The sequence below is a fragment of the Mesoplodon mirus genome, assembly GCF_964341445.2.
Source record: "Mesoplodon mirus genome assembly, chromosome: 3".
In the NCBI taxonomy this organism is placed as follows: Eukaryota; Metazoa; Chordata; class Mammalia; order Artiodactyla; family Ziphiidae; genus Mesoplodon; species Mesoplodon mirus.
In genome coordinates this window covers 103,834,800-103,853,153 of record NC_138978.1, presented here as the reverse complement: position 1 = coordinate 103,853,153, position 18,354 = coordinate 103,834,800, and the positions used below count along the sequence as shown (strand labels likewise).

General features: G+C 54.3%; 1 protein-coding gene across 1 annotated transcript; it reads right to left on the bottom strand.

Annotated features, from left to right (window-relative positions):
* Window positions 1-4,192: 4,192 nt before the first annotated feature.
* Window positions 4,193-17,424, bottom strand: LOC309800923 (chymosin; the record flags this gene model as incomplete). Its single annotated transcript, XM_082615229.1, has 9 exons — window positions 4,193-4,330; window positions 5,072-5,170; window positions 5,766-5,910; window positions 6,677-6,790; window positions 8,567-8,766; window positions 11,139-11,257; window positions 12,275-12,392; window positions 13,256-13,406; window positions 17,363-17,424. The coding sequence occupies 9 exons, from the start codon at window positions 17,422-17,424 to the stop codon at window positions 4,193-4,195; spliced, it is 1,146 nt and encodes a 381-aa protein (XP_082471355.1).
* Between the last annotated feature and the right edge of the window lie 930 nt (window positions 17,425-18,354).

Here is an 18,354-nt window from a genome sequence, read left to right as displayed (position 1 = left end):
CTTCACACCCAGTAGGTACTCAAAATATGTTTTTTAATAAACAAGACAGGTGACAATTCTAATTAACCTCAAGTAAACCGAGTGGCCAGGGCTCAGCCAGCGAGTATTCCTGCCATTTGGAGGGTTTGGGTGATGTGGGCATCATGTGCAGTAAGGGGGCTTCTCAGAGGAGGGCACATTTAAACTGGTCTTAAAGGATGAAGAGCAGCTCACAGGTCAGAGAAAGTGGAATGGGACGTCACATGGCGGGAAGAGCATGAGCAAAGGTCCAGAGGCCAGCCCTGCAGGGTGGTAGGTGTGGCCATGGCCGAAGGCTACACCAGATGTTTCTTCTGGCCTCAGCAGGAAGCTGCTGCCCACCCTGGCCCATCGGGGGCCGTAGCTCCAACCAGAGCTACTGGGCAGTATCCAGGCCATGTTCCTCTGCATGCCTGGGGCTTTCCCACGCCCTACCTTCCCACCACCGGCTTCCTGCTTCTGGTGTGTGTTTCACTTGCATTTCCTGCTGTCTAGGGCTTCCTGACGTGGGTAACCTCCACCATTCCCGGTGCAGAGATATTCTCCCCTTCTGCTGCTGCAAGCAAGAAACAAACTGCACAGCCCAGAAAACAATCCATCATTTTGTCATAACATTTCCATTTCAAAGACTTCCTTTCCAAGCTTCTCCCTGGCCAAAGCTTCCTCTCATTAGCAAGAGAAGAACTGGCAGGAAAATGAGTGACAAGGAGGGAGAGGAACTGGAAATAGAGCTCTAGGCCTGAGGCCTCTGCCTGTGTGTACTCAGGGCCAGGGCCGGGGCAGGGACTGGTATGAGACCTGGAGACTCGTGTGTGTGTGTGTGTGTGTGTGTGTGTCTGTGTGTGTGTGTGTCTGTGTGTGTCTGTGAGAGAGAGAGAGCCCCTGTTTTTCAGCACTTATGATTCATGCCACCGGGTCAGAGACTTGCCCACTCATGTCACAAGGCATAAGCCACCCTTGGGCTCTTTCTCAGCCTCCACAGTGTGCCAGGAAGTTCCCTGGGCACTGAAGACTCAGAGAGTAAAAATGCTGCGCTGTCCATCAGGGACTCTAGCAGAGAGACCAACATGTCAGTGAATAACAAAGGCAAGATAAACACTGTTTTAAAGATCCTGCCGAGCAATTAGGAAGCTGGGAGCCAGCAGTCTGGTGCAGTGTGGGTGTCACCTCAGAGGACACTGAAAGCTGGTCTTGAGGGGTGAGGAGCAGCTCACAGGTCAGAGAGAGTGGAAAGGAGAAAACAGGCAAAGGGAACAGCACGAGCAAAGGCCCAGAGGCCAGCCATTCAGGGTAATGAGTGTGGCCATGGTAGCAGACAGATGGCAGCAACTGCATAGAGGGTGGACGTGAATGGCCACTGAGACTTCCTCAGCTGCCCCGCCAGGCCCTGGTTCTCTCCAGCAGACAGCGCAGGTAGGAGACCTGGTAGTGAGTCAGCCACGTCTCTCCCAGCATCACAGCTCCTCACTGGCCTCCAGGTTGGCTTCCTCACAAGGGAATGGCAGATGTGCCCCTTCCAAGGCTCCTTTATCCCCTTGCAGACTCCCCAGTGATCTGGGCCTGCTTCAGAGCCTGGTGTGGGCCCCTTGGCAGAAACTTAAAACCCTGCAGACAGCTTGGCCCCTCCTCTCCCCTTCAGTGTCCTCCCAGCATGTGCTGAGCCGTTCCCCAGGCTCACAAAGGGAGGGAAAAGGTAGAGAGCAGGCCTGAGTGTGCAGTGAGGGTGGGCGGTTGTGAAGATGGAGAGGAAAGAGGAGACCAGCAGTGAGTAGTCACTCGTCAGGACGAGTGAATCATTTGTCCGTTCATTCACTCATTCATGCAACAATACCTGATGGGGCACTCCATGAGTTAGGCCTCCAAGATATCAAAGAGAGGTACACAGTGTCTGTCCTCAGGGAGCCCACTGTCCGTGAGGGAGACAGACAAGAAAATAAAAATACCAAGTGTACCCTAGGGAAAGGGCTGGGCCCAGCAGGGCCATAGGAGGGCACCAAACCGGGCCTGGTCAGGAGATCTAAAGAGGTCTGGACTGAAGGGAGATTTGAAGGACACTTAAAAGTTGGACAAAGGGTAGGACTGTGGAGAACATTCCAAGCAGACCTTTCTCTGTAGCCAGGAGAAATCCCAGGAGCAGACTGTGAGGTTGCCATGGCCCATGAGACCCAGAAGGTGCTGCCCCTCGGGACAAGGGTCTCTACCCGGGCCAGGTGGGCAGTGGGTGCAGTGGGGGACCATTTGGTCCAAGCTACCCATTTATGAAAGTCATCACATAAATATGATGACTTTCTACATTACCTCCAATTGAGGTCTGGATGTTTAAGATACAATTTGTTAAGGGTAAACCACTGAAATATAACACAATTTTCGTGAGCCTGTTTGGCTTCTTTTTAATCTACAGGAAGCCTAAACATAATGAAAGTGGCCCAGTTCTGTCTCATTCTTGGCAAACAGGCAGTATTGGTCTTAGATTAAAAGAAGTGCCTAATGCCAGGACTTACTCAGCACCACACTCGCCTCCCCAACCCTATAAGGCTGAAGCACCAACGCTGCCCTCTGCCCTTGAAGTCCCAGAACATTCTCCTGTGTCCTCTGCCCAAACCCACCCCAGGCCCCTCCGCTCCCCGGGGCTGCAGCCTGAGCCCTTCCTCTCCCACGTCACCCACCACGGTGCAGGCCTGCTTCTTCCCTACCAGAGGTCCCCAGTTCCCTCCACGGCCAGCACCGGCTGCTCAGCCACAGACGAGAAAGCCACTGACACAGCATCTCCACCACTCTGGGTCCCATCTTGTTTGTCCTTGGGTACAGCTGGGAAAGACCCCAGGAGATGCCCCCAGAGGGTCCCGTCAACAGGACCCCATCCGTAGCTCCTGTGGGAGCCCCCTGCCCCCTTCCTAAAGGACAGCCTCCTTTGTGAAGTGTCACAGCCACACCTGTAGCTTCAGGCTCTCTGAGACATGCCATGTGACTCACCTGCCCCTCAGCTGTTTGCAGGGCACGTGTGGTCAGGATACAGTGAGGGCAGGGACTAGATAATAATGGGTCCCAGCTCCCTTTCCAAGGTCTCTGAGAGTTCAGCTACTATAAAGGTGTGACTTAAAGCCCAGTGACTGTTCTGGGGGCAAGATTGTGATTTAGAAAAGTGAAGCCTGATCAATGGTACTGTCCCCTTTAGGGAAAAGACTGTCAAAAGAAGGGGTGCAGAGAAGGGAAGGAGGGTCGAGGGAGCAAATGTGCACAGCTCCTGCCAAGTGACCGAGCACTGGGATCTCCCCAGGAGGTTGGTCAGCCTGCCCCTCACAGCACCTCAAAGTAGCATGACTGAGAAAAGCCTCTTACCTTTGCCTAGAGGCCCTTGTTCTGACCCCCTGATATTTGTATTTCCTCGGTGGCCTCTCCTTTCCTCAGAAGGCTGCAGGGACCTGTGAGCATGCATGGCCTCTTCACTGACAGCTGTGGTCTTTGCTGACCTTTGACATGTCTGCCTCTGTGAACCAGTGGACACGGGCCCACTCCGGCAATGTAGCTACTTTTCAGGTGCTGGCGAGTCAGGTGTGGAGCCTCTAAGAATGAGGATGGGACTCTGGGCTGTGGTTCTTCCCCACAGCAACCTCAGGACCCTCAGATCTTCCCATAAGCCCTCTGCCTGTCCCATTAATGTCTTCTCCAAATGGCAGTCAAGCCCTTCTCTTAATAGAACTAGAGCCATTCTCTCCCTAGGCCAATATTCTCTACTTGGCCCGACCTCAAGCCCTTGTTCCCCGGGCACAAGTCTCATCCTGCAAAGGTCTCACTTACTGAACTCTTTCCCCAGAAAGACGGGGAGTAGGAGAACAGGAAGGCAAGACTGGTCTTGCTTTTAAAAACCTGACCAGAGCTTGAAATGGCCAATTCCCCTGTGAAAGTCTCCATCCATCAACAGTGTCCACAGTGCTCCCTACCCACGTGGCCCCAGCTCTGTCGAACACACCACGTGACTATCACATCCCACCCCCAGAGCGGTGCAGTGATTCAGCCCCAAAGGAAGCCAGTCTTTGCAGAGATGTAGTGTTTATTGAGAACCGTCTGCTTGAAAACCTCACCTATGTGTGTGCACGTGTGTGTGCATGCGTGCGGGTGCATGTGTGTATGTGCGTGTGTTTGGGGACAGTGAGGCTCTTGGTCAGAGGTGCAATCAGACGGCCTTGGCCAGCCCCACGCGGTTGTTGGCCCTGTCAAAGACGCTGTAATACTGCCGGATGAAGACATCCCCCAGGATCCACTGCTGGGAATTATTTTCACCCTGGAAGCCACTGGTGCAGAAGCCCTGGTCCTGGGAAAGGGAAGGCTGACATGAAGCTGGTCCCAACCCCAGTTGCTGCACCTCTCCGGACCCCACCCCCAATCACTCTCTCATCTATTATTTCCTCTCACCCTTGAAATCACCTTCTGAGCTAAGCAAACAAGTATCAGATTCATCTACTCAACAGATGAAAAAATTGACATTCAGAAATGAAGTGTCAGATCCAAGATCACCTGGTAGGTCCCCTCCCCATTCCCCCTCACTGGTCCTCTCCAACCCCCGGCCCTCCTGTTCTTAGCACCTACGGCCCTGGTGACCAGCCAGAAAAGGCCTGGGGACCCAAGACCTTGACAGTTCGGGGTGCTCAGGATTAGGTCAAAGCTGAAGCCAACAGGGCAGTAGGGATGAGGGTTGGGTCCCCACAAAGCCCAGGTTATCAAGAAAAATCCCAGACAAAGCCCTAGGCCCCAGGGCTTAGAAGCTAGCGCAGTGGACGGAGGTTCCTATGGGTGGCTGTGGTCCCGCCCATCCCACCCTCCCTCAGGCCGCTGGGCCCCGTCCTTCCTGTCTGCACCATTTCTCTCAGGATGAGGCTGCCGCAGCCACAAATGAGGCTCAAGGACAACAGACCCCACTCCGAAAGGCCTGGTGGTCTAAATGCACGTCCTGCTCTCTCCATCTAGCCCATGCCACTTACCACCAATGTGCTGAGTTGCCAGGAGGCAGGAGGGGAGCTGGGTGAGCCCAGGCTTCCTCTCCGGAGACTCATACCTGGTTGGTGTAGGCAGAGGGGGTCAGTGGGTACATTCTGCTGTTGATCTCAAAGACCACCGTGGGCATGCTGCTCAGGCTGCCGCAGTCGATGTCAAACTAAAGACCAGAGGGAGGTCCTCTTAGAAGGGCCATGGGTGTGATCTGACTGCCAGAAGCAGAGAAAGTCCCAGGTGGGACCTCTTCCTCTGCACTGCAGCCAGGAAGTGGGGAGGGGCCTGCTACTCAGAGGACCCCAGGGAGGTCCTTAGACCTCAAAGGAGTCACACTGATGGGGACCAGACCAGGGACAGACACCAGCTCGAGACAAGGAGTTGTTTGCCTCGACATTTCCCCTCCAAGCCCAGCCAGAGCTCCCAAGGACACTGAGAGCACTTAGCTGTCAGGGAGGAAGAGGGGAGACCCATGGGTGGTGGGGGGACAAGAGGGCGCAGCAAAGCTCAGTGAGTCAGGGATGTATGACCCTCCCTGGGGACAGGAAATCAGATTGCAGCCACTGCATGAGTCATGGGACCTCCAACAGCACGTGGGCCAAAGCTAGAAAAGCTAGGCCATCTTGAAGACCTCCCAAGAAATCCCAACCCCTGCAGGAATCCCAAACCCCTCACCATTTCCCTTTGTCATTTCTTCCATGTGCAAAGGGGTTCCCTCTTCAGGGGAGTCTTGGGAGGTGGGGATAAGGGTCTGGCCTCACCTCACCATACCGGTTCTGTGTGGCTCCGATGGCCATCTGGATGTTGAGGATGTCACTGCTGGGCCCAACCAGTAAGGAGGTGCCCGTGTCCAGGATGGCCTGACAGCCACCATCACAGGCCACCACCATACCGCCTATGGTGACCCTGCAGAGGGGAAATAGGATGGTCTCGCAGCACATCCAGCGCCCACCCCTCCCTCCCTGGGTCCCTCCTAGCCTCCCCTGCCAGGATCCTTGGCAGGAAGGAAGTCCAGCCACCCCAGATCCTTTTCTTTGGGCTCCTTCCTGGAGCCCCCATAACTTCCTGAACTCAGACAAAAGACCAGAAACCATTTTCTCCCAACTCAGTGGCTCAATGGAGGCCACCTGACCTTCTATGGGACAGAAACTTCAATGAAACAACAAAGTTACAGGCATTAAGGGGTGGAATGAGTACCACACTGGTTGCCCAAAGATCTGGTTTCAAGCTTTCTCCTGCCATTTATTTGCTGCAAATGCCCCAGTCTTCTTACACTCAGGCTTCTTATCTACAAAATGGGTACATTAACCACCCCATTCTTGATTTCCTCAAGGGATGGTCGTGAGGTTCAAAGTCGATGTTAGTAAATTACAAAATGAGGATAATCACAGCACCACCCCCCACAGGGCTCTAGTGAGGACTAAACCAGGCAGTCATATTCTCACTCAGCACAATGCCTGGCAGGTAGTGGTGCTGGATTAAGCACAGCTAGTCTTATTAATAAAGTGTAAGTGAATGTTTAGCAGTCTCACTGACAAAGACACTTGGCCTTGGAGCATCTGATTCATACGTTAATGTGATGGTCTTATGAGCGACCGGGCTGACACCCAGACCCTCACATCCCCACACCTGGAGACGGCCTCTGGCGGGGCCACAGCTGCCGCTCACCCACCTGTCCACAGTGAACTGCCAGTACTTCTGCAAGGTCACAGGCACCCAGTGCAGGGATCCTATGTAGTAGGACGGGTCAATGGCCCCCAATGTGAGCATGCTCTCCTGGCCATTCCTGAAACCAAGGAAAGTCATAATGTGGGACTCCGACACCCTGGCTCTGTGAGGAGGCAGCCCAGCCCCACACAGGGTTAGATGCGATTCAGACCCTGCCGTACTGTCCTCCCTGCCCCCAACACCCACCTCCACCCCAAAGGCTTCAAATGAGCCCTCCCACCTTCCCAGCACTCCAGGCTTTTCTTTGATATCAGCTACAGCATCCTTTCTCTCTGAATTCTGCAGCACCCACCCAGGCTGAGGCAGCACTAGAGCCCAGAGCGTGGTCATTACTGTGGGAGGGGAGGTCAGGAAGTAGGAGGTCACGTGCCTGCCATGGTCTGCTCAGGCCACTGTGTCCCTGCCCCCCACCCCTCAAGGCTTTCGGCCCCCAGCCCTTTGGCCTCGAGTAGGGGAAGGGGTCTTCAACGAGGTCCCCCATGCTCTGGATGAAAACTGCCACCCCAGCCCAAACCCTCTCTGTTCCTTCTGGGACTCTGCCTCGTGGCCAGGAAACACTGGCACACTGTGGGTCACCTGCTTCCCACTCTGCAGCTCTTGTTCCTTGGCCTCATCAAGCTCTGTCCCACCTCCTGGCTCTGACACATGCCACCCCACTGCTTAAAATGTGCCATTCCTTTGTCTCACCTGTATATCACCCACTACTCAGGCCTCAGCGAAGCTTCCCCTGGCCACTCTCCACACACATATCTCGTCAGACTGGGCTGCCTGTTACTATTAAGCCTTCAGTACATGCAGATCTCCCCTGCAGGGGGTGCTCTTATCACAGCTGTCATCCTAATTGTATACGTAATTATGATGTGTGTGTTGTCCGTTTCCCCTGCTAAAAAGTTGACTCCCAGTTTGTCTTGTTTGCTGATGTACCCCCGTCTCCTGGCACAGCCCCTGCACATAGTAAGGACCCATAAATATCTACTGAGTAAATGAATGAATGAATGCACCTATTTACCCCCTGCCTGGGTTACCCAGCTCCTTCTCCTGGGTGTGGTTCCCTTCTGCCAGTCCTGCCACCCACCCCTGTCTAGCAGAGCTGCCCCATCAGGCGGGTAGAGTGGGGAACGCTGGACCGGGAGTCAGGAGCCCTGGGCCCCAGACATGGCTTCTCCACCAGTTTGAGGGTGACCATCCCGCCCGGGCCTCAGTTCCCTGCATATTGAAAAGAGAAGGTTGGACTCCTTTAGAGCCTGCTCTAAACAGCTGTGAGTCTCAGTGACATCAATAAATGATTACTGAGTCCTGCCGCTTTGGAAGAAAAGAGGTTTAAAACCCCCATACAGAGATGGATCCAGGCTTCCTTTTTCTTTTTAATGATTTTTTTTTTTTTTTTTTTTTTTTTTTTGCGGTACACGGGCCTCCCACCGCTGCGGCCTCTCCCGCTGCGGAGCACAGGCTCCAGACGCGCAGGCTCAGCGGCCATGGCCCACGGGCCCAGCTGCTCCGCGGCACGCGGGATCCTCCCTGACCGGGGCACGAACCCGCGTACCCCGCATCAGCAGGCGGACTCCCAACCACTGCGCCACCAGGGAAGCCCCAGGCTTCCTTTTTTAAATGCCAGAAATGAAAGTCAAATTCTGGCCCAGTGAACTCTGGTTGCATCAGTGACCATGCTGGGAACCTTTAGACAGGAGGTTGGATGTTCCTGGAAGCAAGGAGAGGTTTGCTTGGATGCTGGTGACTACCCTTGTGTTGCAGCATCCCCAGTGGGTGGACAGTCCTCAGCTGACAGTCCCTGCCAGGACGTGGAAGTCCAGCCCACGCTGGGTGCAACTCCTACCTGTCCATGTAAACCGAGAACAGGTCTTGGGCCACCAGGTGCCTGTTCATCATGTTGTCAAACACGGGGACTGAGTACTCAGAGGCAAGGGAGGGGTAGGCCAGCCCCAGGATCCCATCGAACTCGGAGTAGGTGAAGACATCACCAGGTTCCTGGGTGCTCAGGCCCACAGTCTGCTGGGGGTCCACAATGTTGGAGACCTGCAAGAAAGGCAGAGTGACCTCCACCAGGGGGCCCTGCAAGCAGAGGACCCAGAAAGGTCGAGGGTCAGGCTCTGCCAGCCCGCCCGCCCTCTTTTAGGCAGCATAGTTAAGTGAGCTTAAGAGAGAAAAGCCTCCTTTCCCAGCTCTGTGCTGTGGTTTTGAGGGAACTGGTCTGATGAGGCAGGGGACTGGGTAGCAGGGGAAGAGGGAGCATGGCTGGGAGTACGGACAGCAGTGCTCATGGTGCAGAAGTTGGGGGTGAGCCCAAAGAAGGGCGTAAAACAAGGGACGCTCCAAGGCCCTCTGCCAGCCTGAAGCCCTCCCATCAGCTGCTGCACCAGGACATCTCCCAGGGAAGAGCCGTGGGAGCAGCATGATGGACAGAAAGAACACGCACGCAGTTTGCATCTAAAAAGATCCCTCTGGGGCTTCCCTGGTGGCGCAGTGGTTGGGAGTCCGCCTGCCGATGCAGGGGGCGAGGGTTCGTGCCCCGGTCCGGGAAGATCCCACATGCCGCGGAGCGGCTGGGCCCGTGAGCCATGGCCGCTGAGCCTGCGCGTCCAGAGCCTGTGCTCCACAACGGGAGAGGCCACAGCGGTGAGAGGCCCGCGTACCGCAAAAAAAAAAAAAAAAAAAAAAGAATAAAAGATCCCGCTGTGCATCCTTGCTCTGTCGTGTGCTGTGTGACCTTGGACAAGTACCTCTCTGAGCCTCAATCTCCTCATCTGTTACAGGGAATAATAACACCTGCATCTCAAGGCAGTGCTTAGACTAAAGAATATGAATGCTGAACATTTATCGAGCACTTACTAAATGTATGATCATTGAACCTTTATCGGCACTCTGAGAAGAAGTGCTAACCCCAAAGTGTCCTATCAACCTGCCCACTTCCCTGGAAGGCTGACGCATCCACTAGCCTATTCTGAGCTCCCACAGCGGCCCACCAGGCCTCCTGCTTCTACGCTGTCCCCTTATAACCCATCCTCCACACAGGCAGCCAAAGCGAAATGGAGAGTGGACGTCCTCATGTCACCCCTTGCTCCAGAGGCTCCTGAAGGTATTCAGGGTGAAACCCGTGTCCTAGAGTCCCCTCATGCTCTGGTCCTGCTTCTCACCCCTCTTCTCCCTCCTCTGGTCCCTTAGCTCACTCTGCTCCACCCACACTGATCTTTCTCTTCCTTGGGTGCCCCACTCATTCTCACTTCATGTGAGACTTCTGTGGGTGGCAGGGGGGAGGGAGGTCCTGACCCCTGAGCCTCTCTCTCCCACCCCCTGCCCCACTTGGGTGAGCGAAGACAGCAAGATGCACCACGGCTCAGGCCCACAGCAAGGGCCAGCTCTTCCGTGAAGATGCAGATTTTCCTCCAGAACCCAAAATAGCAGAAAATAGCAAAACCTCTGCAGGGGAATCAGCCTTCCAGAGGTCTGTCTGCTGGGCCACCTCAGCCAGTGGCTCTGGTGCTGACTCCTGGGAAGGCCTGAGCTGGGAGGGCAACTGCCCAGCCAAGGGAAGAAGCTGAGGAGAGGGCTGTCAGCAGAGAAGGGCTGTGTCCTTTTGGGCTTGAAGTAAAAAAGACCTCAGCCAGACTCCGGGAAGAACTAAAGGAAGATCAAGGTGAAGAGCACCAAGGGATGCTGCTTGATTTTTAATCTTAGATGGTGGAGGAGGACGAAAAGAAAGATGTTAGCATGTATTGGGCACTTACTATGTGCTGGCCATTGTATTAAGTACTTCAGAAGCCAAAGAGGAACAAGAGCAAGGGGAGTCCTTGTCCAGAGGGCACAGATGCTCTGTGACATGAAAGAAGATGCTGCTCTATGACTGATCAAGAGTGAGGTCAAACCCAGAGAGTCGGAGACGTGGGTCTGACACTCAGCTCCCATTGTCCCACAGCTGTGCAACTTCAGGCAAGTTATCAGCTCATCTGGAGCCTCGGGTCCCTCATCTGAACAATGGGGATGAGAATACCTTCCTCAAAGGGCTGTTGAAAGAACTAAGTTTAAAATGAGATCACACTTGTGACACTGAAGAGCTCAGAACTGGCACAGACTCAGGATTCAGGACTCACTATGGCAAGGTCAAGCGAGAAAAGGGTTAGGGGGATGGAAATAGGACCCAGAGAAGCATGTCAGGTGGGCCTCTGGGGACTGACATGGGAAGGAAACGGGGAAGGGAGGGAGGGACACCCCTCAGCTTCTGCTGGCTAAAATCCCTCTCAGAGTCCTCCCCCACAGGGCCACCTACAGGGCCAGGACCCAAAGGGCCTCTTGGCACCAGCTGTGGCACAGCCCAGAGCCCGGGTTTCTGGGTGGGAGAGTGGCTGGTGGGGGGGGAAGGTGAGGGCTGGCTGGCCCCAAGCCCCACTCACAGTGACGGTGTCGTAGCCCAGGAAGCCCTGCATACTCCCTGTGCCGTACTGGATGGACAGGGGCTTGCCCAGGTTCTGGAAGGTGAACGACATGCTTGGGTCGAAGCGGTGGTGATTTTCTGGAACACAGACTCAGGGTTAGTGGGGCCTGTAGCATCTTCTCACCACTCGACAGTGCCAGTGGGAGCTGCTGAATCCTCACCAGGTCTTGTAAAAATATCGTCTAAATACTAACGATTCTCTCTACTGAAAATAAGCAAGAAAATTATTCCTTGCTGCTCAACCCAACTCTCTGACCCCCAGTGCTACCTTCGTAGCTCCCAAACAAAAAAAAAAAAAAAAAAAGGAAGAAGAAAACCATCCCTGTGGTTTCCCGAGACCGGCATCTACCAGCTTTGTAATTTCCCGCAACTCTTTTTGCTTCGCTAAACATTGGTTTCCTCACCTGGTAAATGGGGATAAAAAGAGTACCGACCTCCCAGGATTATGGGAGAAATAAATTATTTACATATATTAAATGTTTACTCAGGGGCTTCCCTGGTGGAGCCGTGGTTAGGAGTCCGCCTGCCAGTTCAGGGGACATGGGTTCGCACCCTGGTCCGGGAAGATCTCACATGCCTTGGAGCAACTAGGCCCGCGTGCCACAACTACTGAAGCCCGCGCAACTAGAGCCCGTGCTCCGCAGCTAGAGAAGCCACCGCCATGAGAAGCCCACACACCGCAACTAGAGAAAGCCCACGCACAGCAACAAAGACCCAAAAAAACTCAGCCAAAAAAAAAAAACAACAAAAAAGTTTACTCAGTACCTCTCATTTCATTCTCCCAGGAGCCACTGGCATGTTGTAGCCCCATTTTATAGAAAGAAAAACTGAGGACCCGCGAGGGTAAGAAGTCTGCCTTGGCTCCTAATAGAGCCAAAAAAAAAAGGAAAAAAGCAAAGTTCCCACGTTTCTCGCTGGTGCTTTATACATCAGCCTGTGATTTGCACACCTTCCCAGTCTGTGGCCATTTGGAAGGGTTGAGTGAGGTTGGGCATGTCCAAGCAAGCTCTCCTTCCCCCTACGTTTACCCCCAGCCACCCTGACCATGGCTGGCAGAGCAGAGGGGTGGGCAGGGCACTGGGGGTTGTCACTCACGGCAGGCGTCGCTCTTGCAGTAGACAGAGGGCACCCAGAGGTCGGAGGAGCCAGTGTCAAACACCACAGTGAACTCCTGGGGCGGGGTCCCAATGTAGATCTTCCCGAAGTACTGACTCTGAGGACAGACAGCACTGGGTGAGGGTAGGGAGCAACGCATGGGGGTGAGGGTCGATGCTCGGCACGGAGCCTGTTCAGTTCTGTAGGCCCCGTGCTTTCTGCCCACAGACCTAGGAGGCTGAGGGGGAAAAGACGGAAGGAGGATCCCTGGGGGGTTCTTCATCCCTGGTCCCCACGCTGAGCTCCGACCCCAGCCATGTTTGTCTTGCCCCTCCCACAAGCCCTACATCCACTGCTGGAATCAGCCCCCAAAGCATACACTGGACCAAAAGGTAAGCCCTGTGTGGTAGGGATCCTGGGCCACCCTGCTAGGGGCAGGGACATAGTGATGGGGCACCAGCTAGGTACAGACCCCAGACCCAAGCTGTCCTGGCCACCTCTCCTTTCCTGCTCTCCCCACGGGTCAGTACTGGGGCCGGGGTGGGGATGGGGACGACCTAGATAAGGGAACGAGGGCACAGAAGAGAAAAATAGCAGGTTGTTTACTGCCAAGAGTGACAGATGAGACAGACAGTCTCCAAAAAGGAAGAGGGCACAGGGGGCACTCCTGCCATGTCCCAAGCAGCTGCCCCCTCCCTGCCAAGCCCAGCCCAAGACATGGGTTCCCTGGGCCCAGAAATGCAGGCATGAGGTTGGATCTGGAAGTAGACCATGTACTCCCGAGGGATGCTGTCCCCAGGAAGGTCATCTGAGGTGCAGGGATTGGTTTTACAGGGCCTGCTGGCCCCTGGGAGATACTGAGGGGTGGGAGACGGCCCCACATCCCCCGGGGCGCCATGACTCCTGAAAGAAGGAAAGAGACAGGGGGCAGCCAACACACTGTGTGGGAATCATTACGGGAAGGCAGGCAGAGCCACTCACATCCAGGTAGCTGGTCAGGGGCTCGCTGGCCACCTCCCCAAAGCTGGAGTACTTGCTGCTGATGGCCGACTGGTGTTTCTGCAGGAAGTCCTCCAGGAGCCCATGCTCCTTTAGTGCCTTTCTCAGGGGTTTGCCTTTGTGCAGTGGGATCCTGAGGAAAGGGGAAGAGTTAGTGATGAGGTGGGCATCTCCACAGGGCTTCCCAGCCTCAGAGAAGTGCCCAGAGGCTCTGGGCTCCACAAGCCACTCCCCCAATCTTGTACCATAACCTGAAGTAAAAATTGTATTCTACGTCAGTTCACAAATCCGCGCCAGCCCTTACTAAATGCAATGCACTCTGACATTTCCTACTCCTTTCTCTTTTTTAATGCTGGTGGAGACTCAATCGATGTATTTTATAACCCGCTAATGAGTTTTGCAACTCCTAGGTTTGAAAGACACTAAGCGTATTCTCATTCAGTCTCCAATTCTTACTGTGGACCTACTATGTGCCGGGCACCATATGGGGCACAGGGGACACAATGGGGAAAAGGGTACAGTCTTACCCTCCAGAAGCATACTGTCTGGAGAGAAAAACGGTGTCCCCCACACTCTGGAAAATGCTATGACAATGCTTCTACCCTTTGCCAACACCTGTTCTCTGCTCTCTGGGCAGCCTAATGTGGGTGGAAATTCTTCAGAGGGTTTCAGCACAGAGTGTGGTCCCCAGGGAACTTGCTTAGAATTTAGATGTTGGGTGATGGAGGCAGATCAGCAGGAAGAGAATCAAGAAGGAAAACAGCAGAAGCTGGTTCAAGACCTGGTCTCCCCAAAGCCCTCAGAGCTTTGGTATCTTCTCTGCGAAATGGATTATCTCTTCCTTTCCAGCCATCTCGGGGCCCTGCCGTGGACCAACTGAGTGGCTTAACCTCTCCAGCTCTTAGTTTCCTCTCCTGCAGATTGAAGGACTGGAGCGTGATGGTTCCCAGTGTCCCTCCCAGCTCTAAGAATCACATGGTCCTCCTCCGTGGGCCTATTTTAAGGACAACTGGAGACTACAGGTGTGAAAGTGCTCTGAGAATAATAAAATGGCAGCAGGTTTAAGACCCATAAAGAAAATGGGTTTTCTCATGTTGTTCATGTCCCAAATGGATCCCACATGGAACAACCTCATATGTGAGTTATGGTCTCTGGTCTGGCGCCTCCCACCCCCAGCCCTCAGGTGTGACTTCAGCGGGGACCTGATCTATAAATGAAAGGTTCTCGAGACATTTCTCAGCCTTTGTCTCTGATGATAGAAAAGAACTTCAGCCCAAAAGGAAGGAGGCTGGACTGAGCTCCTGCGAGCAAGCCCACAGCTGCCCTTTCCCATGTCCAAGCCCCCAGTGCTTTCTGCTTTTTCCAGCTCCGGTTCTCACTGGCTACCAGATCCACTGGCTGAGTGCCTGGTGACTCCCACACTAGTAACTGCAACTCTTCTGAGCTGTCCCATCACAACACAAGACCCACAGAGCCTCCCTCAGGGCAAGCGAGCATCAAAGGCAGTCCACCGCCCCACTATGGCGGCCCTGAACACAGGCTCCAACCACCATGAAACTTCCACCCACTCCTGCGTCCAGGCCTGACACTTGGAAGAGCTCCACTTGCAGGACCACCACAAGCAGCCTCCACTGGTCAGAGACACTGGACCTCTTTTTAGGGATCCTGCTTCCCAGGGATGGATTCAGGTTTCCCTGGGCTCGGACCTTGACAGGGCTCGAACCTGGGAACCAGAGGTAATGGGACGTCATTGGCAAGAGTCTGGGACCAAGACTGGGACCACCTGGGACCAAGTCCTGGCTCCTCCTTTTTTTTTTTTTTTTTTTTTTTTTGCGGTACGCGAGCCTCTCACTGTTGTGGCCTCTCCCGTTGCGGTGCACAGGCTCCGGATGGGCAGGCTCAGCGGCCATGGCTCATGGGCCCAGCCGCTCTGCGGCATGTGGGATCTTCCCAGACCGGGGCACGAACCCGTGTCCCCTGCATCGGCAGGCGGACTCTCAACCACTGCGCCACCACAGAAGGCCAAGGCTCCTCCATTTTTTTTTTTTTTTTTTTTTTTTTTTTTTTTTTTGTTACATAAACTATTTTATTTAAATAAAATCAGGGGCAGACCCTTTTCCCCCATACACACAGGCACATGCATGCACGCACGCACGCCCACATCCTCCCCCTTCTTCCCTCCCCCCGTGGCCACCTCAAACCTGGCGGTTCTCATCATGACCAAACTGCCTCAACCCTGGGACAGGGACACACCTTCTATTCGAAGGCCTGCTCCTCCCCCAGTCAACGGCAGCAGCACACAGGCCTAGGCACAAGTTCTCCTGTCCAGAGTCCAGCTCTCAGCCCTCCTGGGGTGGGACAGGAGGACTGGTGCTCCCAAGGCACCTAGATCCAGTGTGGCTTCCCTACCTTTCCCCCGCCCCACGCAGCACAGGAGTACCACCAGACACCTGAAGCAGCTCCCTATGGAGGGCGGGTTCCCTCACCCCAGGCCAAACCTTCCCCATATCAGTGGAGGCTCTGCAGCCAAACCTGAGCATCCCCCAAGGGATCGTGGACTAGGTATTGTTTGGTTTGGGGAAGAGTGAGGGAGAGCAATTGAGCACCAAATTCCCCAACTCCACCCTGCAGGAGGATGCTGAGATTTGGTTCAGCATCCTCTACCCAGAAAAAGGAAATAAACCTAACTCCGCAGCAGGAATGGCAAGGGCTTCAGCCATCAGGACCTCAGTACATCTCCATCCCCCGACGTGGACTCACCAGCACCTTGGCAGTGTTAAGGACCCAGCCAAGCTGGGGAAACACCACACACACGGGAGTCTGTTTGGAGTTGGTGGTGCCCCCTTTGTCAACGATGAGATTGGGTTTCACCTTCCCTGACACCAGTATCCCTCAAGTCCTGCTCTGAGGCACGCATAGCAAAGTGGCTTAGGTCATGAGGAGGGAGCACTAAAGGGATGGCTGGTGTCTCCCAGAGGCACACAGTCCCACAGTGCATCTTACATGTTACACACAGGCAGGCTGGGGTGCTGGGCTGCTAGGAGGGCTCGGCAGCATCCCTGCCACTCAGGGCCGCTCAGGAGATGGGTAGGTGGGAGGGGCACCCGTCCATTCACTCAAGCTTGGGGGGGCCAAGATGCCAGGACCCAGGTCCAGCGCCCACCTTCTCTGATGGCGTCCCTGTGCCTTCTAGACAAATTTCCCTGAGGGGAAAAACCAGACAGATGGAAGAAGTCAAAAAGAGGGCAGCAAACGCTATCAGACTGTGAGGGGCCAGCAGGCGGAAGGGAGATGTAAGAGTCAGAGACAAGCCTTCTGAAAGGGTAAGGCAAAGAGAGCTGCCACCTGTGGGGGGCAGGGCAGGGTGAGGAAGACAGGAAGGGCTCCTCCATTTTTAACCATGTGGTCTTGGGCAGCTCACAGACCCTCCCTGAACAACAGTTTCCTCATCTGTAAAAATGCAAATAATACATCTACCTAATCCCTGAGGCTTAGTATAGGTAAAGACCTAGTTGAGTGTCTGGCACCTAGTAGCAAGCAGCTCCATAAATATCAGTTACTATTTTGGGAGGAGAACCTGGGAACTTCACCCACAAAGGATTTGGACAAAATAAAGAGAACTTTATTTTGTTTAACAGATGCACACATAGCTCTTACAATGTGCCAGGCACTGTTCAGAGCATTTTACAAATACTAACTCATATACCCCTCATGACAACCCCATAAGATGGATACTTCTGTCATCCTAATTTTACAAATTTATGTTAAGTGGTGTTAGAGAGTTACGCTAGTGATGGAGCTGGGGGTCAAATCGCAGGCAGTTTAACTCCAGAAGCCATGCCCTTAATCTCCCAGGCAGCCCATCTGACTCCCTGTTCTCATTCACCACGCCCTGAAGAGAGTAACAGAACGCTTTAGAGGGAAAGGCCCAAAACACAAAGGCAAGACTGACCGGGAGCGACTATCTTGGGAAACTGCAGCATTTCCTTGAGGACTCCCCGGGGGAACAATGGCTGGAAGACTATGGAGAGACCCACACAGAGCCGATGCATGCGATGCCCATCCCCTCCCCTGGGGCCTGACACCCACCTGGTGATCCCAGTGCCCTGGGAGAGAGCGAGGACTGAAAGTAGCACCACGAGACACCTCATCCTGGACCTGGGTCTGGCCACCACAGTAGCCAGTGCCCACTCCCACAGCCTTTATAGAGAATGCAGGGTTCCCTCTGGCTGGGAGCCCAGGCTGCAGACATAGCCCCTAAATTCAGGCCACTCCACAAACACATTAAGAGAGCACCCAGACTACACAACACCGGCTCTGATAAGGGCCACTCCGGGGACTTCAAAGCTGAAGGGTACACATGCCTGATCTTCAGGCCAGGAAATGTCACTCACACCTTCCTGATCTGATTTCCCCTTTCAAACAGGACTTCTTGGGCTAACACAGGTGGAGCCACTGCCAGAGCCCTATCTCATGTCCCACCTGATGGTCTGTAAAGAGGCCTGTTCCCAGTGAGCCCCTTCCTGCCCTAGCTGCATCCCGTCCCTGGGCCTGACTACACGGGAGCCCCAGCCGGCCCTATCCTGGAGTCTCCCTGCCCAGTCCTCCCAGCCCAGGTTTCCAGGGTCCACTCAGTCTACTCCCCAAGTGGCATCTGAGGCCTAGAGTGCCTGTTCAGTCTGTCATCTCCATCTAAGAGAGACACAGATCCAAGATTCCTGCTCCCTCAGGGTGTGGCCCTTTGTTCTATGTTGGAAGGGCATTGGGAAGGGGAGGGAGTAGACACCAGATCCCATGAACAGCTGGGGGGCCTGAGGAGGGTAAACGGGGAGGGCAAGCATGTGCCACACATGGAGGGGAAAGAGGAAGCTATGACATGATGGTCAGGTTTGGGGAACAGGTTAAGCGCATCTAAGCCACACACAAAGGACCCAGAAGAGCTTCTTGGAGGCACACATGCAGGGGCTTGTGATGAGGAGAGAGGGTCCCAGCGTCCAGGCCAGATTGGCCAGATATGCTCTCAGGCCTGTAGCCTGGGAGAGAATTAGGGCAAAAAGGAAAACAAAGACTTAGCCACAAAA